The sequence below is a fragment of the Bactrocera neohumeralis genome, chromosome 5 (genome assembly GCF_024586455.1).
Source record: "Bactrocera neohumeralis isolate Rockhampton chromosome 5, APGP_CSIRO_Bneo_wtdbg2-racon-allhic-juicebox.fasta_v2, whole genome shotgun sequence".
NCBI lineage: Eukaryota > Metazoa > Arthropoda > Insecta > Diptera > Tephritidae > Bactrocera > Bactrocera neohumeralis.
In genome coordinates, this window is record NC_065922.1 from 11485022 (window position 1) to 11512441 (window position 27420).

At 38.9% G+C, this 27420-nt stretch overlaps 6 protein-coding genes across 7 annotated transcripts in view; all 6 read left to right on the forward strand.

Moving 5' to 3' along the window:
* Positions 1-5389, forward strand: part of LOC126759058 (uncharacterized) — a 75033-nt gene extending 69644 nt beyond the window's left edge. The window contains 7 exon segments of the mRNA XM_050473640.1: positions 2145-2440; positions 2503-2766; positions 2768-2946; positions 3015-4203; positions 4269-4393; positions 4458-4567; positions 4635-5389. Coding sequence (XP_050329597.1) covers positions 2150-2440; positions 2503-2766; positions 2768-2946; positions 3015-4203; positions 4269-4393; positions 4458-4567; positions 4635-4693 — 2217 coding nt within the window. The 5' untranslated portion in view covers positions 2145-2149 and the 3' untranslated portion in view covers positions 4694-5389.
* Positions 5390-6105: 716 nt separating this feature from the next.
* Positions 6106-8132, forward strand: LOC126759070 (uncharacterized). Of its 2 annotated transcripts, none has more exons than XM_050473665.1 (5): positions 6106-6346; positions 6412-6754; positions 6820-7063; positions 7138-7437; positions 7509-8132. In XM_050473665.1, exons 1-5 carry the CDS (start codon positions 6203-6205, stop codon positions 7924-7926), a joined length of 1449 nt encoding a protein of 482 aa, XP_050329622.1. In that variant the 5' UTR covers positions 6106-6202; the 3' UTR covers positions 7927-8132. The 2 variants fall into 2 exon arrangements, with proteins under 2 accessions (XP_050329622.1, XP_050329623.1); XM_050473666.1 differs by having other exon boundaries at positions 6412-6739.
* Positions 8133-8534: 402 nt separating this feature from the next.
* On the forward strand, positions 8535-10100 carry LOC126759092 (trypsin-like). The gene is made up of 4 exons (XM_050473695.1): positions 8535-8620; positions 8800-9022; positions 9151-9436; positions 9543-10100. Exons 1-4 carry the CDS (start codon positions 8548-8550, stop codon positions 9930-9932), a joined length of 972 nt encoding a protein of 323 aa, XP_050329652.1. The 5' UTR covers positions 8535-8547; the 3' UTR covers positions 9933-10100.
* A 3285-nt stretch (positions 10101-13385) lies between these two features.
* On the forward strand, positions 13386-15099 carry LOC126759086 (trypsin I-P1-like). The gene is made up of 4 exons (XM_050473684.1): positions 13386-13573; positions 13643-13850; positions 13938-14223; positions 14290-15099. Exons 1-4 carry the CDS (start codon positions 13504-13506, stop codon positions 14752-14754), a joined length of 1029 nt encoding a protein of 342 aa, XP_050329641.1. The 5' UTR covers positions 13386-13503; the 3' UTR covers positions 14755-15099.
* Positions 15100-19808: 4709 nt separating this feature from the next.
* LOC126759089 (trypsin eta-like) lies at positions 19809-21423 on the forward strand. Its single transcript, XM_050473688.1, has 4 exons — positions 19809-19961; positions 20239-20446; positions 20511-20799; positions 20863-21423. The coding sequence occupies exons 1-4, from the start codon at positions 19901-19903 to the stop codon at positions 21283-21285; spliced, it is 981 nt and encodes a 326-aa protein (XP_050329645.1). The 5' UTR covers positions 19809-19900; the 3' UTR covers positions 21286-21423.
* Positions 21424-24876: 3453 nt separating this feature from the next.
* LOC126759094 (trypsin eta-like) lies at positions 24877-26150 on the forward strand. Its single transcript, XM_050473698.1, has 4 exons — positions 24877-25021; positions 25087-25291; positions 25356-25644; positions 25717-26150. Exons 1-4 carry the CDS (start codon positions 24967-24969, stop codon positions 26089-26091), a joined length of 924 nt encoding a protein of 307 aa, XP_050329655.1. The 5' UTR covers positions 24877-24966; the 3' UTR covers positions 26092-26150.
* The last annotated feature ends 1270 nt before the right edge of the window (positions 26151-27420 follow it).

The following is a 27420-nucleotide window of genomic DNA, read 5'->3' on the forward strand; positions in this document are numbered from 1 at the left end:
TGATCCATTTCGAGGTTTCCTACTTTTTTAAAGAAAAAACACATAAACTACAAATTTAATAGGGAAGGTTTATTATCATTCGAAAGAACATTCTTCGGCATTTATTTTTTGAAGGTTATCTCTTTCAAATGTTGGTCGTGGCTACGTCTCAAATATGGACCATTTGAGTGTGAGCTGAGTACAATTTTCGATGACTCGTTCGAGCATTTCAACCGGTAACTGGCGAATGACACGCGTCATTTTTTAATCCAAGGCCTGAATCGAAGCGAGATTGTCCGCTTAGACTTTAGACTTTATATAACCCAATAGGAAAAAGTCTAACGGTGTGGTATCACACCAATTGACCGGCCCAAAACGTGAAAGTACCTGCTCACCGAAGTGTTCTCTCAATACATCCATTGATTGATGCGAAATGTGGGAAGTGGCGCTGTCTTGTTGAAACCAAATGTCGCCGAGGTCACGAGCTTAAATTTTAGGCATCAAATAGTCGGTAATCATGGCGCGATAACGATCGCCATTTGCGATTACGTTCTCACCAGCATTATTTTTGAAGAAATATGGATCGATTGTTCCACCGGCCCTCAAACCACACCAAACCATTGTTTTTTGCCTCCAAAATGTCGGATTTTTCTGTCAAGAGCCCATTCCTGCAGAAACTGTATTTGCTTTCAACTTAAGATCTCCACGTAAAATGCACCAAACCGTTCCATTTGTCAGTCCGAGTTACTTTGAATGGCGTCGAATCGACTCTCCGCGGTCTTACGTCTGCAATATTTTCTTCTCTGCAAGAAGACTCACGACTCACGCGTGATCTGTCAGAAAAAGGCTTTTGAAAAAAGTACCTCTACTTGGATCACTCGTTACATAAAGGTATGCGAGCATATTGTGAACTTTTAACCTCTCACGTCGATTTATATTAGATATAAAACAACGACTATTACATTTTATTGGTGTTTATGTCTCATATTTAGCGGATGCCGTGGAGGAGGGGGTGAAGCAGGACACTACTCTTACTTAAAACTTGGGTTTCAACTCAGTTTCCGAACAACACAAAAATATATCTGAACAAGTTCGTTCCTCGATAAAAAAATGTAAGCATTCCGGTACCACATCGCAAATTATAGAAGATGCTCTGCAAAGCGGACTATACAAATGTCTGATAATATCTCTAAAGATGCCTTGTAAACTAAGTGTGGAATATGGGTGTTTGAATGCTATATATATTTACGCAAATTAATAAAATATAGGTCCTGCCTAGACCACCTAAAGACTTAAGAATACCCTACACAAATAATAGCACCTCGATCTAATGGGGAAAATAAGGAAGTCTTCTTATGTCCACCTCGGTCTAATGGGAAAGCAAAGAATCTGTCTTCTGATGTTCACCATGAAGGTATAGTAAGAAAGCCTTCGATAGAAATCCTCTCCCAAAAATCGTATGTGGTATAAAATAGAATAATTTGTTCAGATCTATTTGTCTTTCACTTAAAAAAACTTTCTAAGGTCCGATTTTTTGTTTGTGAAAGACTCGTTGACGCTGTATAAGCGGGTTGCTGCTTGGTTGGCAATTTTTCAACAATCAAAGAAGAAAGTTATTGATGTCTAAATGTCTCGAATCTTCGTTCAAAACCCCTTTTTGAGAAATTTTCGAAAAAAAGTTCAAAATACATATGTATTTTCTTTAACCATTATTCAAAGAAAAGAAGGGGGCCTGTTTTATATTACTAACGTCAAAGCCTATTGTTTGAATTTGTTTTGGTTCAACTTCAAAAATAGGTGCTTCGAAAAAACAGATATAAAGAGTTTAAGATCTCTCCAGCTCCCGGATGTTGGATACCTTTTTTGATATAGTTTGACAATTCTTTCAACATAACAACTATACTGCTATTCAGAACGGAGACGAATTCAACAAGTCAGGGTCAAGTTGGCTGTGTCGTTCTTAAGTTATAAGTGGTGTAACTAACCCTACTTTGTTTTGAAAAACATAGATATATATTTTTGATATTTAAAATGCATACTTATGAGCATTCTTAAGAATTTCGCACTTAGTACCCTTAGTACATATGTATGTATGTATGTATAATAACAAAAACTTTTGGTAGAAGCCTTTAAAAATAATTTAACGCTTTCCTTTCCTCTTACAGCCACCATGTTGCCACAGCAATATTGCCTGCGATGGAAATACCATCATAGCAATCTACAAACAATGTTCTCACAACTGCTGGACCGTGGCTGCTTCTGCGATGTGACGCTAGCCTGTGAGGGCCAACTGATACGCGCACACCGCGTGGTTCTCTGCGCTTGCAGCAGCTTCTTCGACACAGTGCTCACCAATTACGCCAGTGAACGCGATCCCATAATCATAATGAAGGACGTCACATTCGCCGATGTCAAGTGTCTAATTGAATTTATGTATAAAGGCGAAATCAATGTGGAACACGTAAGTGCAACTGTTCTTAATTTTAAACGTGTAATTTCTGATAGAAATCTACTTTCATGCAGGCAAATTTGGCCTCACTCTTAAAGACTGCAGATGATCTCAAAATCAAAGGTTTGGCGGAAGTATCGTGGCGCGATGACGAGGATGGACCGCCGTTGCCCACCGCTGCTACTGAGTTTCACTCGCCCACACCCACACACGGACAGGATATGTACAATACGCGACCGGAGCAACAACGCGTTGGCTCACCCAGTTTTATGCCACCGCAGCGACTGCCGCGCGAACGCAAGCTCTCCTCACCGAAGGACACGGCGCACGCGCAACAAAGGCTTACCGACCCTAACGCCACTACCGCCAACAAGCAGCGCTTCAATGGTAGCCGTTGCTGCCGCCGCCGCTGCTGCAGCTGCTGCGGTCTCTGCCGCATCGCCGGTGGAAAATTATTTGGGGCCGAAACGCAAGCGCGGACGTCCGCCACTAGACGACGCCTATGACGTTTTCAATGTGTGAGTGTAGTTTGGAAGTATTTTTTTTTAATCGACTTTGGCTTATTTACATTTCTTACCCTTTGCAGCCGAAAACTAGCACAGTATGGCGGCCATTTGGATGCGCACCATCATCACCAAGCATACTTGGAGGCGCAGCGCCAGTATAACGATGAGCAGCGTCGGCTTGCTGTCATCTCACCGATACCGCACCCATCGTCGACTTCGGTCGCAGCAGCAGCCGCTTACCACCAACACATCCAGCAACAACAACATAACAAGCGCATGCGTCAATTGCACCGCCAACAGCAACTGCACCATCATCAGCTACATACCGAAGCGGATGAGCTGGAACACGAAGACGCACAGGCCGACCCCGAATGGATTAACAGTAATTTGGAGGTAAATGTGGGTGGCGGTGGCGATAATGAACCCCCCATTGAGTGTGACGTAGACACTGCCACATTGAAGGAACAAAAGTTGGATCAGGCAGACGACAAAGAAGCACAACGCACGGCAAAAATCGAGGCGCGAAAGCGTAAGGAACGTCATTCGGAAGAACGTGACAAGTTGCATGCACGTGAACGCTCGCTAACGCGTAAACGCTCAAGCGCCGAGGAACGCGACGAGAACAATTTAATCAATGATGAACGCGAGCGTGAAGAGCGTGAGTCGCGTGAGCATTCCGCACAAAATGAGATAACTGATCAAACACAGGAACGCAAGGGCGGCAATGTTGATGGGGAGGAGGAAGAAAAGGTCAAAGCTGCTGCTACTGTACCACAACCGGTGGAAGAAATGGAAAACGTGCGACAATCTAAGGACAAGCTCAGCAATGCTTCAGCCAATACAACTTCCGCCACAAGCGGCACACATAAGCGCGGAAATATTACCAGTGATCCAAGTGCACCACTACCATTGCCGCCGCCTCCGTCGTTGCACCATCCCGCAAATCCATACGGCAAATATGCGCCTGAGGGTTATTTATTGAACGAACATGGCATATTGATGACACACGATTTTGTGCATGCGCCGACGGCCCCCATACCAGCAACAGGTGCAACGGCGAGTTCTTCAAGCGGCGCAATAGTCGGAGCGGCCGGCGCTGCTAATGGCAACGATCAGGATTATGTGGACATAAAGATGGAAGAGTATGACGGCACAGATTTGCGTTTGACCACCGAAGAGATTTCTGAGTGGCAAGATGTGATCAAAATGGACGATTACTTGGCTAAAGGACGTCGACCGCAATTCTGGGAGGAGCCCTTCACACGACGCGTAAGTTTAAGCACTAGTCGATTAGTTTTTTGAGTATAAAAGTTTTTCAAATAACGCATTTTCAGGTATTGGATGCTATAAAGAACAAAAGATTGGAAATGAAGAAAGCTGCGCGTATATTGGGTGTCTCTTATGGCACTTTATATGGTAGATATCGCGAGGTGTACGGCTGTTTGAAGCATCCTTATAGGTTAGCATGAAGTTTGTTTGTTAAAAGGTCGATTTTCTCGAATGCTTAATATATTTTTACGCAGTAGCTCTACTTTTCGCCCCACACAATCAAATCAGTTAGCAGTACAACCGCGTTTTGACATGGTCTGGCCTTCGCCTAAACGCGACAGTGGTCTAATGCCCGGGCAATTGGGTAGGTCGGTTGTAGCGCGAAATTTCTTTGATTTTATGCTTTTCTACTTTCTGGTTCTTATTTACAGAAATCGGTAAAATACGTCCAAAGGATTTGAGTGAACTATGGACACGACCACAAATTTGAAAAAAATCACAACAAAGTATATCAAAATGTAAATAAATTTGCAGTTTATCTGAATAAGCCCAAAAGTACATCCCTATGATTAAAAAGTGTTACTAGTACTACTTTTACTTTATTTATAAGTTTTGTATTACTTTCAATTTTATACGTTACAAATGTAAAGCAAAGTATTTAGATATATACACATGTATGATTTAAGACAAATATCATAAATTTGTATTATGGAACGGAAAAAGACATTAAAAAAGACAATTTAAAAGTTGTTAGTTTAGTGTGAGGATAGCTGTAGTTATTTGCAATCGGCACATCACTTATGCATGTATGTGTATGCCACATATGAGTGCACTAAAAGTGTTTAAATATATAGTTTTATCAACTATTTGAGTATTAAAAGAATATCCGCTCTTTAGCAAATCCTTAAATCAATTGCCAATGCAATTAGTAAAATTTGAAGATTTTTTCATTTATTTTCTATATTTCTGTTCGTAGTTAAATAATTCTATAAACATTATTTTTAAGTTACACAAATAAATATATACTTATTTAGACGTTTTCTGTAAATATTAAAATAATAAAATGACATTTCATAATAGTGTAAACTTCCAGAAGTGCATACAATAAAAGTAGACGGATAAGTATGTGTGTTAGTATGCTAATATGAATACTTAATAAAAAAATACATTTAATTTCTATCTAATATTGTATGCCCATATTATTTATAGAATAATGATATTGAAACAGAAAAGGTAAGAACACAATTTTCAGGTAATGTGTTCGGTAGGGAGAGCACATACATAGGTTGTTGCTATTATTATAAAAAGGAAATCTTTACCCTATCAGCATTACCTAGTCACTAGTGTTTTAAATATGCATTTAAAGTTTATATTAGTTGAAATTGTCAACTTGAAATGTAATTGGTCCCCATACTAAAGTGGCTAACGCAAATGATGCTAACCTCAAAATTTTTAAAATACCATTTTAGCGAAAATTCAAAAAAGGTTCGCATAAACAATTTATCAAAACCATTGATTTAAAGCTACTAAAATTGTTTACTTACATATTTTTATTTCCGGATGCCTAAAAATATAAGTTCCGACTTCAGTAATTTGACGAAGGTGCGCGGCGCTGCACTAACACAATTTTACACTTTCATTTTCTTAGAATTTCACATTTTAAACACTGCACATTAAGTTTTTCAATTAATTATATAAATATGGTTACAATTCGTAAAAACACCTTGTTTTATAAAAAAACAGTACAATTATTTGCTGGAAATTATAATTAATAAAATTTATCGCACTTTACAACTTATTCCGTTTCCGTCGGTTGTTGTAAGAAAAATAAATTTTCACAACACCCTGTGTCTATTTGACATTCCATTTCCTTGCCCATTCACAATTGCGTCCAATGATAAGTTCATTAACCCACTTGTCTAAATAATATACTCTGCATGGCATAATTATTTGTTAAATTTGTTAGAAATATATTTGTTACTATTTACCTATTACTAAAATGTCAAAAGAAGTAAATATTGCAGATAAAACATATTATTACGATTGTAATGCGAAAGGTGAAACAATAGAATTCTTGTTATATGATTTCAATGAAACCTGGAAAGCAACAAAGACGAAAGAAGAGGTGCTACAGACTTTACAGGTTGTATTCAATATATTAGTTTATTTATATTATTAAAGCAATTATTTGTTTTATTATTGCTGCAGCTACTAAATAAACGTATAAAATATGATGTGGCAATTGCATTTGATACCTTACAAAATGCCCTGCCGGAATCAGGCACTTGGATTGGAAATGACAACCAGCCGGAGACAAGCAACGCACGTGAGCGTGTTTTAAAACTTAAGTACCGTGTTAAGGAATGCCCATTCCATTTTGAGTGGCGCTTAAAACAAGACAACAGCCCACTTACCATCCAACTACCCATCGGTCAAGTTGCTAGTTTAGTGGATGTGCTACCGGCGAAAATCGAAGAGCTCCTAGAAATATTGCAGCGCAAAGAAGCTGAAATAAAACAGTACAGGAGAGAATATGGTAGTTTGCGAAGATGTATGTAGGTCTAGTCAACATGTTTAAACTAACAGCTTAATATCTTACAAAATTTTAATTTAAAGCAACTCTTGCAACGAATGACTTTGATATGGCTGTGTTTCGTGAACAATATGCAGCCGCCGACGTGAGTGTAAAGTCTTTGCAAAGAGCTGTAGCACGTTGGCGGTCTGAGCACGGAGATGCGGAATGCGAATTAGAAACATTATACAACAAAACAAGCAGTCCGACAATTATTATAAAAAAGGAGGAACCGAAAACAAGTGCCTCAAGTGCAAGCAAAAGTGTACAAGAAAGTCCTAGAAGCAGGTAAATATAACTAAAGAATATTTAAAATATACATTCATATGTATGTAATAATTAATTCTATTTCATATGTAAAGGAAACGCAAAGCTTTGCATAGTTATAAAACGCAAATGATGCGCTCACTGCAATCAGGCACAAAGGATTTGCAATACGAAAGTCAAAGTCAATCGCTTAGTGAGAATGAGCAAGAAGACATAAGAGCGGTGAAAAAAATGCGCGGAAATGACGTAGATGTAGACAATGTAATTGTTGACGAAGTGATAGCAGGGAAGAGTGTAAACACTCCAAGTAAACTGAAAGCAGCGGAAAAGCCAACAAAAGCTCCGGCAAATCCTATTGTTCAAAACAGCAGTACGGCTGCAAAGGAGGTAGCAAGGTCTTATAAACTCATGCAACATTTTTTATTTCAACAAAAAAATTTACTTGAAAACTACTTTTCATTTATAGTAAAGCCAAAAAAGCGTCACCGAGCGTTGAAAAGCGGCCGAACACTCGTCAAAGACGTCGCGAGTATGAAATGGGTGATTTGAATTCAACTGAGCTGGAACTCGTTGATACCACTGTTGATTGTGTTTCTCCTGTACTGAATAAGTGTGTGGCGTTGGCGAAACAACCTACTACTACAAAAACAATAAGTCCGCCCAGCAATAATAATGTGCAACGTAAAATTGTAAACAGTACTACTACAAAAACAATAAGTTCACAAAAAGTTCATAATGTGCAAAATAAAATTGTAACTGGTGCCCAAAAATTGGTGAAACCGCATTTGGTGAAGCCGGTGGTGCAATTGAAAAACGATTTGAGTTCATATGTAGACTCGATGCTGAGTCAATTAGAAGCCTTAGATAAAGAGTTGCGTGGGTGATACCGCAAGATGAGCATAATTGGTACACATTTATACGTACACACATACACATATGCGGCAATACTTATAGTAACTATAAAATTATGTATAAATTTTGTAAATTGTAAAATTATAGCTATTTTTATACACACCGTTATTGCAAATTTTCTACTGCATATTGTACTTGTGATTTATCAAGCAATAATAAACAATTTCTACTATCATTATTTGTAATAAGTTTTAATGTAAATGCTGACGTCTACAGTTATCAATAATCCATAAGCAGCACCGATATAGATAAATTTAAATTTAAGCCTTTTGACTTTTCGTTGGTCAGGCGGAGACAAACATTTATCTAGCATACACACAGCAGTAGTAATATACTATATATTTCCTAGTATTTACTTAATTCGATAGGCAACCGTTTGTAGCTAAATTTGTTGTACATATATAATCCTATGTATACGCATGTACATGACTTCATACATGTCGGCAGACACTCGGTACTGGCGCTACAAAGCTGTAAGGAAGTTATCATTTATACGACAGCAGTCGTTCGGCCGGTGCGTGTGACTCTTTAGCGCTTAGAAATTGCACTTTCTTTACTTTTATATTTCATTAGTACCGTTATTAATTGCAACAATGAAAATGTGGCAGAATTTTTGGTTGCAAACAATTGGGTGTCTTTTTCTGACGTTGCTTTTGGCGCATTCGTGTGAGTGATGAGCAAATTCATGTCTGTGTTGTGTTGTTGTGATGACCTAATGGCAAAAAGAATTGAATAAGTAGATAGTATGTATGTATTTTTGCATTTAGATGTGCGTAATGGTGTATAAAAAAAATTTGTAAAGCGATTCACGAAAATATTAAATTACCCCCTTGTTATGTTTACAGCCTATGCCAGCAGTGTGAGTGTTCACAGTAAAAATGCACACCCTGTGCTAACTGAATATGATTCGAAAATGTTTGGTGGCTCACCTGTTGCCATTACAAGCGCTCCCTGGCAGGTTTCAGTGCGTCTGCTGTTATACGAGATTCAGTACGGTCAAGGGCATATATGCGGCGGATCGGTCATAACATCGCGATTGATTATTACCGCAGCGCATTGTCTGATCTAGTGAGTAAAAGAATTTTAATTAATTTTTAATTTAAGTATATACATACATACATACATAAATGTATCATAGATATATGATAAACATATGTACATACATTTGTATATTTATTTCTCCATTTTTCTAACAGTTCAAACACAACACAGCCGATTTATCGTTTACCAAGCGATTTTACAGTAGTCATGGGTTCGATTTATTTGGAAGAGGTTACGCCTTATACCCTGCAGTACAATGTGCAGCAGTTGGTGCCGCATCCAAAGTTTAGTTTGACGCCGCTACAAAATGATTTGGGTTTACTCTTCATAGACGGTAAAATACCGGCGAATTATCCCACAGTAACACCCATAGCAATCAATCAGATGGCCGTGGATGCGGGCGTTAATTGCAACGTCACTGGTTGGAGCATAGCAGCGAAGGTAAGTTCATGCGCTACAGTTAAATATGCATATATAAAATACAAATATGCATATATGTATGTACATAAATATACATATATAATAATAATAAAAAATCTTCTCCTAGGGCGTAAATTGGCCAGTACTGTTGGGTGCCGTGCTTCCGATCATCTCCACGCAGCAATGCAACAACAGTTACAGTGGTCAAATATCAACTGATATGATTTGCGCCGGCAATCAGTCAAATAACGGCACGAATGCCTTTCAAGGCGGCTCTGGCGGCCCACTGGTTTGCAATGGTAAATTGACTGGCATTGTTTCGTTGGACAGCGGTTACCCTGAGGTCTGCACAAATCTCTCCGCCTACTATAACTGGATAACAATGATGAATGATACTTTCAATTATGATTATTATGGTGGCGCAATGGGTCTGCATCTGGGCGCTCAGCAAATGCTGTTGGGTGTTCTCTGTTTGTTAGTCACTTTGTTCTTGTCGAAAGCGGCTTTTATTAAATAAGTTGTCATGGCGGTGCTGAAGTAGGCACCGAAGGGATTTATTTGTCGGCTGTTGATGTTGTGATGCTTGGATTTTGCTAATGTTGTTATTATACTCTGTGCTTACTTTTTAAGCAGTTATTGTTTGATGAAAGTGTTCTCATATACAAATTTAAATGTTATAAATGTATATTATATATATTTTTATTAAATAAAGAAATATATGTGTGAAATATATGACTTTGGAGGGGTATGTATAGAAATTCATTCATTATTAATTATAAACTTTTTCTTTTGTTGTGCGGTAAAGCAAAAAAATATGACAAATGATATTGATTTGGTCTTAGGCAACAGCTGATAGTATCAATATTAATAGGTTAGGTTTGGCCTCTATATATTAATTCAGAAAATGATTTTTTTGGGTATTTTCGTATTCCAAAAAGTTTTTTTTTTTATCAAAAAACAAAAATTTTGTTAAAAATATCTACTGGTTGAAACTGGTTCACCTTTTTTTCATGAAACTAACCTTGAGAATTTTTAATTGAAAATTAAATCGCTTTTTCACAAGAATTTTGAGGTTATGTAAAAAAGCTGTACATGCAAAAATTGTAGATATTTTTATTACTTACAACTTTGTCCTTGAACTCTTTTCCATAGCGCGCGTAGTTTTGCTGGAAATCGAGATAAATCGTTTTTACCCATCATCATAACCTTCAATCACTTCTTCCTTTCCTCTTCCTCTTTCGCTCGTAATTTAGATTTCCCTTCAATTCAATTTACTTCATAGTTTTTTTGTTTTATCTTCTTTTTGCAAAGAGTTTCGTCCTACCACAATTTTTTTGCTTTCAAAAATTATCGGCCTTGGTCTAAAACAGACAACGGTCGGCGCCAGTTAAGCACATACATCGTGCAGAGTTCTATTAAGAATTTCTAACAATAACGTAACAATTCATGCTCAGACAGTGCTAAAATGCTCAAAGGCTGTCTATTTAATGAGCATTTTGAATTTAGTAATTTTTTATGTTAAGTACCCGTTAAGTATCGGGTATGATGCTCATGAATTCTACTGTGTATACGGGTTTGTTGTTGTTGTCGCGTGACGTGATTTGGTGTTGGCCGAAAGAAGTGAGTGGCATTTCATTGTATATGAGAAAATCCATACATAAACGAAATAAATGAGATGACATCAGATGTTGCTTATACGACATGGTGTACTCACATACAAGTAAAAAATATTGAATTATATGGATATTAGTTAAATTATAAGCAACGTTATAAAGTGAGGGTTAGAAATAAAAAAGCAACAATATCATAAATTTTTCGATTCTTTCAAAACTTTGCATTTAGACAAAGTTATAGTACGATTTTGTTTAATACATTATCATATCGTCACCGAAAGTGCAAAATACCATAACATCACTCTTCATAAGTTCACAGGTGAAGGCAAAACGTTATAATAGAAACGACTCATAATGAAACAAAATTTGAGTTTTGATTATAAAATGGTTATACGAGTATTTTGGCTATAAACTGGTTATATTTCGGTTATATATATATTGGTTACATATTGGTTTATATTGGTTACATATTGGTTATATATTGGTTATATCTGACAACGGAAGCTAAAAATGTTATGCTACATACATATGTACATATATACATATAACATGATGTAGTGAATCGTAAGCAATAGAAAACTCAATTTTGAACTTTTTGATGTTACGTTGTTTTGCATTTTTAGTGACGATATAAACCTTTTCTGCTAAAATTCTATATAGCGGAAAATGTGACGAGGAAGTGGTTGAGAATCGAGTTTGAGCATTTTTACATCATCGTATGGTTCAGTGACATACAACGAATGTCACAAACGATTTATTGAAAACCAAGTTTGGTGAACGTGTTATCTCACGAAAAGGCCCAGAAGCCGTAAGACTATTTTTTGTGGGGCTACGTTAAGTCTATTTTTTTTTTTTGTTCATTGGTAGAATTTTTTACGTGGCGGGTCCCAAGCCCAGCGCACAACCCTGCGGAGAGGAAAGTCTATGGTCTATGCCAAGAAGCCAGAAGCTATGTAGCGCTCTTACTGACAAACCCGTTATTTATCTAACTCATACACACACGCACATAATTAATTATTGATAACAAAATTTATTGAGATTTTCCGACCGCAAGCGGTGCAAATATTTTTTGTCATAGAATTTTATCACGTGAGGCATGCATTTACAAGGGCGCTTCGATATACATATATTCGGGGTACAAAAACAAAATTAAAGTTTTGGAAAAAGTCTCCATGACGGCGATAGCCTTCTTATTTGCCCAGAATTTCGGTCCATCTAATGACTTTTTCAAGTTTGGAAACCAATGGTGGTCATGTCAAGTGGCATGAGTCAAATCTGGAATACGGTGAATGAGGCGCAAGTATGACCAATACTTTCCACCTTTTTCGGAGTAGGTTCCTCAGGCAAATTCTATTTTTGCCCCTTATTCTTGGCCTTTTGTATGTATCAGTCGAGCCATACTTCTCAACGGTCACAAAACGACTTCGATACTTCTTTGTATTGTATTGAAATAGCGCTTTGAAGTAGTTTCATGGTTACACTTGTTGTCCGGAATGAGCAGACGCGGAACCCATTCTGGTTTATAGTACAGTATTCACCTTTTTCGGAACAGGTTCGCCAGGCAAAGTCTACTGTTTCCACTACTCCTTAGTCTTTTGTATGCATCAGTCGATCCAAGTTTCGTCGACGGTCACAAAATGGCCTCGAAACTTGTTTGAACTGTGTTGAAACTGCGCTTTGCAGCGGTCTCTTAGCTACTCTTGTTGAATGAGCAGACGCGGGACCCATTTTGGTTGATAGTACAGTATTCACCTTTTTCGGAATAGGTTCTCCGGAATGAGCAAACGCAGAACCCATCGCACGAACAGCTTACTTATGCCCACTATTTCGTTTAGTATATAACACCTCTGCGGTTTGTTTGAAAGCCTACTGTCTCAACTATCTCGCTCATCTCGGAGTCTGCCAATAAGATCGGAGACTTTTGCCAAGCTACCCTCCGTGACAACGTATACTGCCTCCAAGATCCATCCGATTTCCCCTCCGCAAAACAAGAAACGAACCACCGATCGATAATGCACTTTTCCCCATTTTCTAAATTCGGCCGACACGCCCGCTTCCGGACATCCACTTCCTATTCATTACCGGACCACCTTTTTACGTATTTACGTATGTATCCACAAGTGAGAAGAACAACAGGTTGGTCAATGAATTGATTTGAATTTTTATCTAATCATTAACTAAATTCAATATTTTTTATCATTGACTCATTATAGTCAAGGGTCTGAGAGATTTGATAAAGTTGGAAACAAGTGTTTACTTTGCACGTCTACCTGTATGTGGGCGTGGGTATGTAAGAGTTGGCACTTTCATTACATTAGATATACGCCCAGCACTGCCATAAAATCAACAGTAGTTGTTGAGGATTCGTAGAATTGACGCCTAACTGGTCTACCAAGTCTGCTAAGACCACGTACGACGAATTTATTGTACCAATAAAGATTGAGCCGGCCGTAAATCAGCAAATCAGTGCAAAATATGGATTTTCAAGGGTTTTTCTGGTACTCAATTTACGTTTGCTTGGCATTTCAAGTGGCGCAGAGCACAAGTATGTTGTTGTTGTCGAATAAATTTCACTAAAGAAACAATTCTTCACTACTCTCCCAACTAATCTTAGCGTTGGCGCACTTGAAAACCGCAATCGAGAGCCAACACAGCAGTGAGGCGAAGATAATCAACGGCAGCGAGGCGCTATGGGACGGTACGAGGTATCAGGTTTCGCTGCGTCTGACGGCGGGCGAATGGCTCTTCGGCGCTGGACACATCTGCGGCGGTGCGCTCATCTCACGGCGGTCCGTGCTCACTGCAGCGCATTGCATATGGATGTGAGTGCAAACATGTTAAAGCGGCTGAAAGCTGCAGCGTGACCCGGAAAGTTTATAACTATTGAAATGGTGATTAATAATTTTCAGGCCCGCCAACAATCGCTTTCGGAATGCCAGCGATTTATCGGTGGTTGTGGGAAATTTGAATCGTTATCAGCGCGATAACAATACTTTGGTGTTAGGCGTGTCAAAGATCTCGGTGCATCGCGACTATAACGCGACGAGCTACAGCAATGACGTGGCAGTGTTGCATTTGGATGCGCGTGTGCCGGCGAACTTTACACGCGCTCGTGCAATACCGTTAAATAGTGACCTAAATTTGAATGCCAGCAACACCGTCTGCCAAGTATCCGGCTGGGGACGCACCGAAACTGTTTGTTACTCGAATGAATTTTGATTATTTTTGTAATTGTAATGATATAATTTCATACCCCCACAGGGCGGTTACTCACCACAGCTGATGGTGGTCGATGTGGCCATTGTGAACCGGTCTCAATGCGCTACCAATTATGGCGCACTGGTGCACGATGGCATGATTTGTGCCGGCTACATGGAGGGTGGACGTGATGCTTGCGTTGGCGACTCCGGCGGTCCGTTGGTGTGTGGCGAACAGCTGGCGGGCTTGGTGTCGTTTGGTGTGGGCTGCGCGCAGCCCGGCTTTCCGGGCGTCTACACGGACGTGGCCAGCTATGTGCCGTGGATAAACAATGTGACGAAGTCTTACGAGGATGCTGGCGGCTTGAGCGATAATGGTTTGGGCAATGGCGGCGTTATTGGCGAGAACGGCGGTACTAACGACAGTGCTTCTTACAATGAGACCGTTAGTAATAGCGGTTTCAGCATGCTTAGTTGCGCGCCCGCGTTAATTTTTGCCGTCTGCTCGCTACTCATGCGGGTCTGCTAAGCGTTTAGCTTGAGAAAGATGTACGAATTTATATATTATCAATTTTGCGTGTGTGTGTGTGTGTTTAGGCATAGCAGTACGTATTTTTTGCAATTGATGTATGATTGTTTACTTTTCTATAAATTTTTCGATTTGATTTCTCATTCAGATTGCCAAGATAATGAAGTTAGCGTCAGACGGTGACATATCACAGACACAAACGTACATACATATATACACACACGCTTATATATACATACATATATATATTTATAATAGATATCGAAGTTATTTTGACGAGCCTTATCACCTTTAATGTTAAGAGCTAGTCCATAGAAATATATATTTATGCTTTTATGCAGAAGATTACAATAGTTTTGCTCATTTAACGGTTGTTTAACCTTTAAAAATAAACTGGGTTCAGCTGTCCGGCCTTCACTAAACTTGATCTTGTTGAAAATTGCTGCCAAAGCTGCGTTATAATTTTTATTATTTGTTAAATTGTTGGTTTAATTTAAAAAAAAAGTAAGTGGTTGCCACCTGTTTGAAATTTTTAAGTGAAAAGTTGTAAGCAGCAGAATAAATTAAGTAGTTATTAAAATAGAAGTGATTACAGCTAAATTGTCATTAAAAATAAAATTTTTGGCGGGAGGTTGCCACTTATTTCAAAATTAATTAACAAATTTTAGTATATACATTTGTTTTTATTATTAATTATATTACCAGACTTTTACTAGACTGGAGAATTTTAAGTTGTTACTTTATATTTTTGCAGAGGAGTTGCCACATATTGCAAAATTAATTAATGCACATTTATATATAAATTTGTTATTATAGTATGGCATTTAGACTTTTACTAGACTGGAGAATTTTAGGTTTTTACTTTATATTTTTGAAGAGGAGTTGCCACTTATTTCAAAATTAATTAATACATTTTAGTATATAAATTTGTTATTATAATATGGCTTATTGGACTTTTACTAGACCGGGGAATTTCAAGTTGGCTTTTGGCTTAATTTTGGTACTTTTATTAAGTAGCGTTGCCATCTGTTCAACTTTTTCATCAAATAAATTTGTAACATAAATTGCAAAATGGCGGTAGTGTTTAAAATAACTCGTTGTAAAAAAAATTTAGAGAGGGATGCCAACTGTTTAAAAGACTTATTTCAAACATTTTTGTCCAAAAGTCACAGAAATTTTTTAAATTAATTGAAATATAAAAATTGGTATACAATTTGGGTATTTACATTTCTGTTATGTTCAAAATCGTGATTGATACGTTAGATTTATTATGTATATGAAGGGGTTCCCAAGTTCCTCCATAACTTTAGTAAGCACTGGGCATCATTGACTAGATGACCTCTGTTGTCAAAAAAGTCTTGCGGTATTTTTATAGAATTTTCAATTGTTCATACAATTGGTTACAATAATGCGATTCAAATATGCGCCGTTTTGTTCGATGACGCGTTCCCAACGAGATGCCAACTTCATAATGCCCCTCTCATAGAAGCTCGCTTCCCTATTGGCAAATAACTCGGAGAGGCAATTTTCACAGGACTCTCTTGTGGCCAACTTCAGACTACCAAGCGCGTTCGCCATGGACAGAAACAGGTGGTAATCACTTGGTGCGAGATCCGGACTATACGGTGGATGCAAAAGAACCTCCTATCCGAGCTCCCGGAGCTTCTGGCGTGTCACAAAAGATGTGTGTGGCCTGGCGTTGTCCTGATGGAAAACAATTCTGCCTCTGTTGATCAAAGATGGCCTCTTCTGCATGAGTGCTGCCTTCAAGCGGTCCAGTTGTTGGCAGTACAGGTCCGATTGAGCGTTTGGCGATGGGGAGCAGCTCAAAGTGGATTATTCCTGCCAATCCACCAAACACACAGAAGAACCTTCCTGGCCGTCAATCCAGGCTTGGCACCGTCTGGGCCGCTTCACCGCTTTTCGACCACGACCGTTTGCGCCTTACGTTATCATAAGTGACCCACTTTTCATCGCCAGTCACCATACGCTTCAAAAACGGGTCGATTTTGTTGCGATTCAGAAGCGATTCGCATGCGTCGATACGGTCAAAGATGTTTTTTTGCGTCAATTCGTGTGGCACCCATACATCGAGCTTCTTAGTGACTCTAAGCTTCTTCAAATGGTTTATAACGGTTTGATGACTCATGTTGAAACCATCGTTGTGCGGTGAAATGGAAACTATAATGGGTCCATAAACTGCACAAATTTTATTTGGCTTGAGATGCATTTTTGCCTTTATCGTAGTAGTACTGTAAAATATGCCGTATTTTCCTTTATTTTGCTCCATGTTTGCGACGCTATAACTCAAGAACGACCTAAAAGAAACGACAATAAATCAAACACGTGTTAGCGCGTGAAATGAAAGTTTCCAAAAAGGTTTAGCATGACCCGATGCGACGAATAAAACTCATAGGTAAGCTCCAAGCGTTCAAGGCATCTTTGGTCACATCGTCCCTCTCTTCTTTTGGCGCAAATCATCCACGGTGGTGAATACCAGGACGTGGTCACGGACTCTCTCCCATCACGAATTCCACACCGAATTCGCTCTCCTTTATATGGCTACTGTAGTAAATGCCACAAGGATCTACTCGTCTCAGTTCTTGTCCCGTTCATCACACTTCTTGGACGGCGGTGATGTCAGATTTTACTCTAACGAGGACATCAACCAGCTGGGCAGCGGCACCTTCCCAATTAAGGGAGGATGGAGTCATATTTAGAAGTTAACGCAAGTGAGAAAAGTTCTCTGAGCGCCATTCATTTGGAGAGGCCAGAAATGATTCTTTTACATATGGCTCAAACATCTCACGACTTCCGGTCTTAGACCAAGTATCCTCTGGGTAGCCAAAAAGCATCTGTTTGAAGGCGAGCTAAAGTAAGAAGGCGAACCATCCCTCCTCAGGGTTGTGCGCTGGCTTTGGAACCCCCCACGTAAAAAAACGCCGAAATGAGAATCAAGTATCCATCATTGTTTTATTTTTCAAAATGACCACAAGGGTAGAAATCTTGGCGACGAGGACAAGGCCTTTTTCTTCCTCTACTTCAAGAACGCATAATTCAATGGAACATTTTTGTTTTTGAAATTAATTTTGTCTACTCTTCAAAGAAATTATTATTTTTTTTAAAACTCAGTTTACTCGCATTTGGTCTTTGGCTCTTATATCTCAGGTAGTTTATTTAACAATAACAACTTTACAATGTACCAAGTTAGCAATTATAAAACTTAACCGATTGTGAAGTAAAAATCAATGTGTCGTAGATAATATTAGGTAATTGTAAATAATATTATTAAAACTTAATTATATTTAAAAATAAGCTTCGCCGATAAAAGGTTTCTTTTTAATCACATTTGAAATGAAATTAATTTATTTTGGTATCAAGTACTTCAGATGTTATAAACTATATCTAGCTGTTAATTAGCATGGGCGTATCAAAAGCAAACGTCGAGGGGAGTTCGTGTTTGTATATTATTTTTAGCTCAATGCTGGATATAGTCCAAATACTTTTTAAACTGTATTGAAAAAAATAAAAAAAAAATATTGAAGACAGTTCCTGAAAATCGTCGTGCTGGCAACAGAGAGATAGCAGGGAGTCTCAACATCTCTCATGGATCGACTCAACACATTTTGGTTAATATTTTGGTAATGGAGCGTGTCAAGGCTAGGAGTTTAGCAAGGCCTGAAAAGAACTGAAACTTTTGCATAAGCGACGTCAAGTAGATGACAAAAAAATTTGATAGACAACATAACTGAGGACTCTACATTCATTAAAAACGTTATTACTGGTGACAAGACATGGGCTTATGAATGTGAAGTCGAAACTGTCTTACTATCTGGCGCTTTTAACGGGCCATTGCCCTATTGGCGTCAACACAGTAAAGAATTCTATCAGACGTCATCTGCATAAGCTGTTTGGAAGAAGATGAGATGGAAACAACTCAACACTTCCTCTTTCTTAACTGTCCCGCGTTTGGGAGGTCAAGACTTAAGCACTTCGGAGCGCATACCTTCAGACATCCCACCGAGTTGGGGGGAATGGAAATTAAACGCCTGTTCAAACTGTTCCACTTGCGATCTTTGAGCAGCCATTTAGCCAAACCTAACCTAACCTGTCCAACCATCTGGCGAATGACATTCCAAAAATTAGACAAAACCGCAAGCATCAAAATCCTCTGAAGGCCATTCCAGTGGAGACTTATTACAAGTGTAGGTTAAATTGGATTAAGCGTTGGCATGCCTTGCATTGGCTGAGAAGCTTATTTTGAAGGCAGTGATAGAGATTTGTATTAAAATACGTAAAAATGTTGTTTTTTTGTTAGTACGGGTCAAAATTGGTTAGAAGGTACTACTGTGATCATGATTGGTTCCAAAATCTGTCAATTTTTTCGAAAAACAGCGTCATGTTAACGTCTGTGAAACAATACTTTCTGTCTATCGGAATGTCATAACAAATCAAGGTTATGTTGATAGTTTTCTTCGATTATCGAGGTGTGGTGCAGTCTGAAATCTTTCTGACCGGACCGAACTGTCAACAAGGAATACTATTTGAGTGTTATGCGTTGTCTGCGCGAAGCTATTCCTAAAAAGAGGTCAGAATTCTGGGCGGATAACTCTAGTTTTTGCATCACAATAAAGCACCGTCGCCTACTGCATTGATTCTTCGTGATTTTTTCGACACATTTTCAACCAATATCGTCTCGCAAAGACCGTATTTGTTATAGGGGCTTAACACCCCCATCATCCCCTTTATATTTTTACAATACTTCGATATGCACGAATTAACAGTGAACTCATGGAGATACAGAAAATATTTATATACATATATATCTGAAAAATACGAATCGTATCGGTCCAAAACTGTACCGTTATGATTAGATTAAACTACGTACATATATAATATATGAATTCATAAACGTGCTTAGATATAAAATCGCCTGGAATTTCCCTGAAAACAAACAAATATCCGCAAACCAAAGAATTTCATGACATTTCATTTCAAACTTTCGTGGAGAACAGAACGGATTTGACTGGCGGGGACAAAGACGTCTGCAAAATTATTACCTTAATTTAAAAACAGAAATAGTTAATTATTTCTGAGGTGATATATTTTAGTAGTGCACGAAGAAAGTTAAGAGAAGTGTTCGAATATGTTGAGATATATAATTATTTCGCTCGCGTTCTGTGCTGTTCTACAAATACAATTAACGGGTTAGTTACCCCGAAAAAAGTATATAAATACATTTTAAAAGAAAAATAAAAATCAAACCTGAAAGTAAAAATAAAATGTAAAAAAACTTAAATAAAAATAAAATAAATCTTGAAATTTTGAAAAAATAATAATTCTTAAAAAAATCTTAATAAAAAAAATAAAAAAATTTGAAAAATAAAATAAATCTTGAAATTATGAAAAAATAATAATTCTTAAAAAATCTTAATAACAAATTAAAAAAAAATTTGAAAAAAACTAAATATTGAAATTTTCCAGCGGCAAGCGCTCCGAGCGGTAGCAATGTGAGCTTCGAACTGGATGGACGCATAATCAATGGCACCGTGGCGAGTTTTAATGAAACCAAACATCAAGTCTCAATACGTCGGCGTCTCAACGATGGATACTACTTTGGCACCGGTCATCTCTGCGGTGGTTCGTTGATTAATTCGAATGTGGTGCTCTCGGCGGCGCATTGCTTCGTGAAGTAAGTGTTTAAAACGGTACTTTAAAGAACATTTATAATAACGGTACATCGACTGTTTAACTAGTTACGATATCAATAACGGCACATTCCGCGCGCCTGAGGACTTCATTGTGGTGATGGGCAATCTGGATCGTTACGAACGCAACAACTACACGCTCGTCTTCGATATTGAGAAAATCGTCTACAATGTGAGCACTTTCAATCTGAGCACGTATGAGTCGGACATCGCTTTGGCATTTCTGAACGATTCTGTGCCAGCGAATTACACCAGAGCTCAACCAATTCAACTCAATACCGAAGAGGTGCCCGATCAAACAGTTTGCCAAGTGACCGGTTGGGGTCAAACTGAAGAAGTGAGTTGGTTTTCAATCACACAATATTTATTATAAATTCTATATTTTACTGTTAACCTGCAGGGCTACTTATCGGATGTTTTGCTGACTGTTGACGTGCCGATTATTAACGACACCGCCTGTGCCAATGACATGAACTTTAGCGCCGGCCTCATCCGTGTGGGTATGCTGTGTGCGGGCTATCCGCAAGGTGAGCGTGATGCTTGCGGCGGGGATTCTGGTGGTCCACTTGTGTGCAACAGCAGTTTGGCCGGTATTGTATCGTGGGGCATTGGTTGTGCACAACCCGATCTACCAGGTGTTTACACGAATGTTTCCTATTGGTCGAAGTGGATCGACGAGCAAATAAGTGGCAATAGTGGTAATAGTAGTGATAGTGGTGATGGTGGTGATAGTGGTGATGGTACTAATACAGCGAGCAGCAGTCATGTATCCGGTCTTATCGCTTTCCTGACAGTATTTTTTGCTTTGACGCTGAATAGATAAATGCTGATAATTTCAGTGTCAATCAAGTTCACAATTAATCAGCTTCATAAATATCAAAACACAATTTTAATGTCAATTAAATACTTAAGTTTATATAACTCGCATAATAAATAAGAAGACCGTTATTTTTACAATGTATTTGTGATTTTGTACTTTGTTTTCAATTTGTAGTGTCCTTAGAATATATATTTTTTTCTGCTGAAAGATCAACAGTTGGCGCTTGGATGTACCAAAACTGGCCGAAAGCTTGAAATCCGTAGCATTAAGAAGATAATCGAAGCGTGTTTCAAGCCTTTTATGGGTATTGAAGTTTAGGACTAACAAGAACAAACCTTTATTCACTGAACAGAGTTGATCAATCATCTGATCAAATTTGACCCGGACTGGTATAAAAAATTGTGTCCTTTTCTTCATGTAAAGTTTACTTCAATTTTCGATGACTCATTCGAGTATTTTAACTGGTAACTGGCGCATAGCACGCGTGAGATTTTGGCCTAAATCGAAGGAGGTTTGTCCATATAGACTTTAGACTTTATATATCCTCACAGGAAAAAGTCTATCGGTATGATATCAGACGATCTTGGTTGCCAATCGACCGGTCCAAAACGTGAAATTATCTGCTCACCGAAGCGTTCTTTCAATAAATCCATTGATTGATGCGATGTGTGTGAAGTGGCGCCGTCTTGTTGAAATCAAATGTCACCGAGATCACGAGCTTTAATTTCAGGCATCAAATAGTCGGTTATCATGGCGCGATAGCGGTCGCCATTGACTGTTACGCTCTCACCGGCATAGTTTTTGAAAGAATATGGACCCATGATTCCACCGAGCCACAAACCACACGAAAACGTTGTTTTTTGGATGAAATGGCAGCTCTTGAACCTCCTTAGGTTGCTCTTCGTCCCAAATGCGGGAATTTGGTTTCTTCACATACCCATTGAGCCAGAATTGGCCTTACCGCTGAGCAAAATTTTACTCGAAAACGTCGGATCTTTTTGGGAATTTTCAATAGTCCATAGAGCGATCGGACCGTCATGGCTCTTTCTTTTGATTTTGTTGTTATGTACAGTTCTTAATAGATTGTTGATCTTGTGTAGAGAACTACTCCGTCTATAAAAAATTTCCACAAATTTATCTTCCCATCCATTTCCTCCTCTCTCAAAGATGACTCCAATCTACTAAATCAAAAACCCGCAGCGCCTTAGTTACAAAGTCGATCGAAAAATCAGCGTGACTTTCAGACAATTCGTCTAATGGTTGGGTCTATAAATAAAAATAAGTAAGGGATATCCCAAACACGTCCACAACATAATATGATTTATGGGCTGACGAAATATAAGCAGTCTAATCATGAAAGATAAGCTATTTAGCCAATATAATCAACTGACGACAGCTGGTAAGACCAACGCAGTCGGTAAAACCAAAAGCTATGTGTGAAATTCGATTTAGCAATGTTTTGTCACCGCAGCGGCGTAAATTTCCTTAGAAAGAAGAAGAATATTGCAAACATTCGAAGTGAAAGGAACCAAAGGAATCTTCTAATAAAAGATTGTCAACACTTCGTCTGAAATTTGACCGAGCAAGTGTGCTTTCCACAGTTGTAAGCTAGGGTTTCAGGCGGAGAAACTGTTGCTCCTAGCCTGCTTGCCGTCTACTTAAACTCCGTCCCTGTATTATTACAAATATCTAATAAAGATACGCGGTTAACCAAGAATATTATTAGTATGTAACATGAAATTTTCTTCGTATTCTTAGATGATTACTCGGTTCATGATATTCGGAGATATGTATTTAGTAGTCCGACTTAATTTAAGAGGGACTTTAACGAAATTTTGCAATAAAATGTGTTCGGATTTTAGATAGATGTTATTGCCCAACGATTGGAATTTAACTGTGCTCTGCTCGGTCCACAAAAACGGAGACCGTACAATCTGGGCCAACTATCGTAGGATAAGCCATCGCATATAAGGTTCTATCGCGCATATTGTGTAAAAGATTAAAGCCCTCGGTCCACAAACCTGACCTTATCAGTGCGGCTTTAGATCTGAAAAATGTGCAATCGACCAGATTTTCACCATGCGCCAAACCTCTTCGTCGATTTTAAATCCGCCCTCGACAGCACGAAAAAGAACTGCCCCTTTGTCTGAACGTGGTATCCCCGCAAAGCTAATACGGTTGTGTAAGCTGAGGTTGAGCTGCGTCAGGATCGTGAAGAAACTTTCCGACTCGTTCGAAATCAAGCGAGGTTTCAGATAAGGAGACTTCTTCAATCTCTAATATCATTGGCCTCAAAATGCACAGCGCTAGTTCTGCTTTCTCCAGAATGGATAAGGAAGTGAAGCAAATGGGTTTGGTTGTCAACCTTAGCAAGACGAAATATATCCTGTCATCAAACAAACAGTCGTCACACTCTCGACTTGGCTCACAGGTCTCGTTCGTCTGCCTTGGAATCAGCTTTAACACCAACAGCAACGTCAGCATCGAAATCCAACGCAGAATAACTCTTGCCGACAGGTGTTACTTCGGACTAAGTAGGCAATTGAGAAGTAAAGTTATCTCTCGACGACAAAGATCAAACTCTACATGTACCCGTCCTGCTCAGAGGCATGGACGATGACAACATCTGATTTATGGTCCTTTGCGCATTGGCAACGGCGAATACCGCAGTCGATGAAACGATGAGCTGTACGAAATACCATATATAAATGACATTGGCATAGTTCAGCGAATTAAGAAAAAGCGGCTAAGCTGGCGACGTCATGTCGTCCTAATGGATGAAAACACCCCAGCTCTGAGAGTATTCGACACAGAACCCGCCGGGGGAAACAGAGGAAGAACTCCACTCCGTTAGAAGGAAGAAGGACCTGGCAACACTTGGAATATCAAATTGTTGGCAAACAGCAAAAATTAAGAACGATTGAAGCGCCATTGTAAACTCGGCTATAATCCCGTAAGCGGTGTCTACGCCAGTAAAGAAGAAAAAGATGTTGTTTTGTGTAGACGACTCATTGTGAGACTTCATGTCCGGTTGAAGGTAGACAGCTCAACAACATATTGTAGTGTTTCAAGGAAATTTGAAAGGACTAAGATTCCAATTTAGTCTTTTAAAGGAAGTCAGGTGTTTCCAAGTAAAGGAATAATGTCAACCTTTAGGGTTGTATTTTGTATTATTCTGCGGACCTTCTAATCTGATTGCTGCATTCATTCTATACGGGAAAGTACTGCTGAACTTTTGCGCGATAGTATAATCTGATATAATGCAATAATGCAATCTCATTAACAAGTCGTGTGGGAAAGAGGTACCATAAACCCGAGAAATTTTAGTCAAATACGAAATCACTTGACTAGGTACTATGTACACTATGGAGGAACAATAAAAAATAATAATTTATGAAGCTAATTCATGGTAATATTGGTTGAAATCTGCTTTGCTTTGAGGGGAAATCGCTTGCGATTAGATTAAACTATTACAATATTGGTATTTCTTAAGAAAAGTTACTTCTCTTCAACAACTTAAAACTAGGGAACATTTCGTTTTCTAGCTTGATTGAGGACGCTACAAGTCTAGGGACATTTCGCATATTTGTAGAGAATATTAACCCTTGTGGATTACGACTTAAAATAATTAAGAATTTCACCATTTTATTTCGCAAGCGCCGGTAAAGAGAGAAGTGCTACAATATGCTAAGATATATAATAATTTCATTGACGCTGATTGTATTTATACAATCCGGAGGTGGGATCCTAAAGTGATACGAATGAAAAGTTATATGCTGAGACATACTTGTATTTTATCCGCAGATGCCGCACCGCGTGAAGCCCAAGTGAGTTTCGAACTAGATGGACGCATTATCAATGGCACGGCGGCGAGTTTCAATGCCACTAAGCACCAAGTCTCAATACGTCGGCGACGCACTGACGGCTACTTCTTCGGCACCGGTCATCTCTGCGGTGGTTCGCTGATTAGTTCGGAAGTTGTGCTCTCAGCGGCGCACTGCTTCGTGGAGTGAGTGTTTGCATCGATACTTTAAACAACTTTTATAATAACGGTAAATCGATTATTTAACTAGTTACGATATCAATAACGGCACATTCCGCCCGCATGAGGACTTCATTGTGGTGATGGGCAATCTGGATCGTTTCGAGCGCAACAACTACACGCTCGTCTTCGATATTGCGAAAATCGTCTATAATGTGAGCATTTTCAATCTAACCTCTTATGAGTCGGACATCGCTTTGGTGTTTCTGAATGGTTCTGTGCCAGCTAATTATACCAGAGCACAAACAATAACAATGAATACTCGACGAGTGCCTCATGACACGGTTTGTCAGGTCACCGGTTGGGGTCAAACTGAACAGGTGAGTTAATTAGCTTAACTCATCGACCTCTCTATTCTCAATATATTTAATATACATATGTTTATCTTTCAGGGCTATCTATCGGATATATTGATGACTGTTGATGTGCCGATCATTAATGAAACCGTTTGCGCGAATGAAATGAATTTTCATCCTAGTTTGATACGTGACGGTATGTTTTGCGCCGGTTATCGGCAAGGTGAGCGTGATGCTTGCGGTGGGGATTCCGGTGGTCCACTTGTGTGTAACAACAGATTGACTGGTATTGTATCGTGGGGTAGAGGTTGTGCACAACCCGATCTACCAGGTGTTTATACTAATGTCTCTTATTGGTCGAATTGGATCGAAGAACATACGGGTATTAGAGGTGCAGGAGGTACAGCAAGCATCAGTCATGTATCTGGCCTATTGACTCTTCTAACACTGAGTTTTCTTAGTCTTTTGTGAAGACATATTTAATTCTTTTATTTTTTGTGTGTTCTAATATAGTTTTTCGCTTGAGACTAGTCAACGTGTATTTGTTTTATCAATTTTTGGTTGAGATAAATAAAATATTTTGATCAATACTATATGCATATATTATTTTACTAATGGAAATACTTCTAAAGTTGTAGAGTTAAGTACATTTTTATCAGAGACCAATTCTTCTTGGAAATATTCTCAGCAGTTCGTCATTGTTTACGCCCGAGGTCCGTTCTTCTTCTTCTTAATTGGCGTTTTCACCGCTTACGCGATTATAGCCGAGTTAACAACAGCGCGCCAGTGTTTCTTCTTTTCGCTACGTGGCGCCAATTGGATATTCAATATTCCTTCCAACGGAGTGGAGGTCTTCCTCTTCTCTGGGCCCCGGCGGGTACTGCGTTATTCTTCTTTAGAGCTGGCGTCGAATTTTTAATGGACCTAGCCATACTGTCTTTTAATTCGCTGAACTATGTCAATGTCGTTATATAGCTCATCGTTTTTATGGCCAATGCGCAAAGGACCATAAATCTTTCGCAGAAGAATTTTTCTCTCGAAAACTCGTAACGTCGACTCATCGGTTGCTGTCCAAGCCTCTGCACCATAGTTATGAGTGACTTATAGAGTTTGGTTTTTGTTTGTCGAGAGAGGACTTTACTTTTCAATTGCCTACTCAGTCCGAAGTAACACCTGTTGGCAAGAGCAATCCTGCGTTGGATTTCCAGGCTGACATTGTTGGTGGTGTTAATACTGGTTCTAAATAGACGAAATTATCTACAATAGTTATGACTGTCAACAGTGACGTGAGAGCCAAGTCGCGAGTGCGACGACTGTTTGTTTGATGTCAGGAGATATTTCGTTTTGCCCTCGTTCACTGCCAGACCCATTTTCTGTGCTTCCTTGTCCAGCCTGAAGAAAGCAGAACTAACTAACCGAGGTCCCTTCACTATTCGGTAATAATGATAATGCCCACAGGATCGGCGATCTATTATGTATGGGCTGAGAATATAGATATAATTGGGCCATTCATCTCAGAAAATATGTACATATATATCTAAAATCATTTGAAATGATACAATTTTTTGGCTGGCTCGAATAAATTCAAGTCAAGAGGCCAATTTGCGATCACTTTTTGCAGCAATTGGGGTCGTATGTCTGTAATAATGCGCCAAATATTATCTTCCAAGGCGTCAAACGTCTCGAGCTTATCTGCGTGGACCAATGACTTCATGTAAATCCATAAAAACTAGTTCAGTGGTGTTAAATTTCACTATTTTGGAAGCCACACCACAACCCCGACACGAGATAATGCGATCA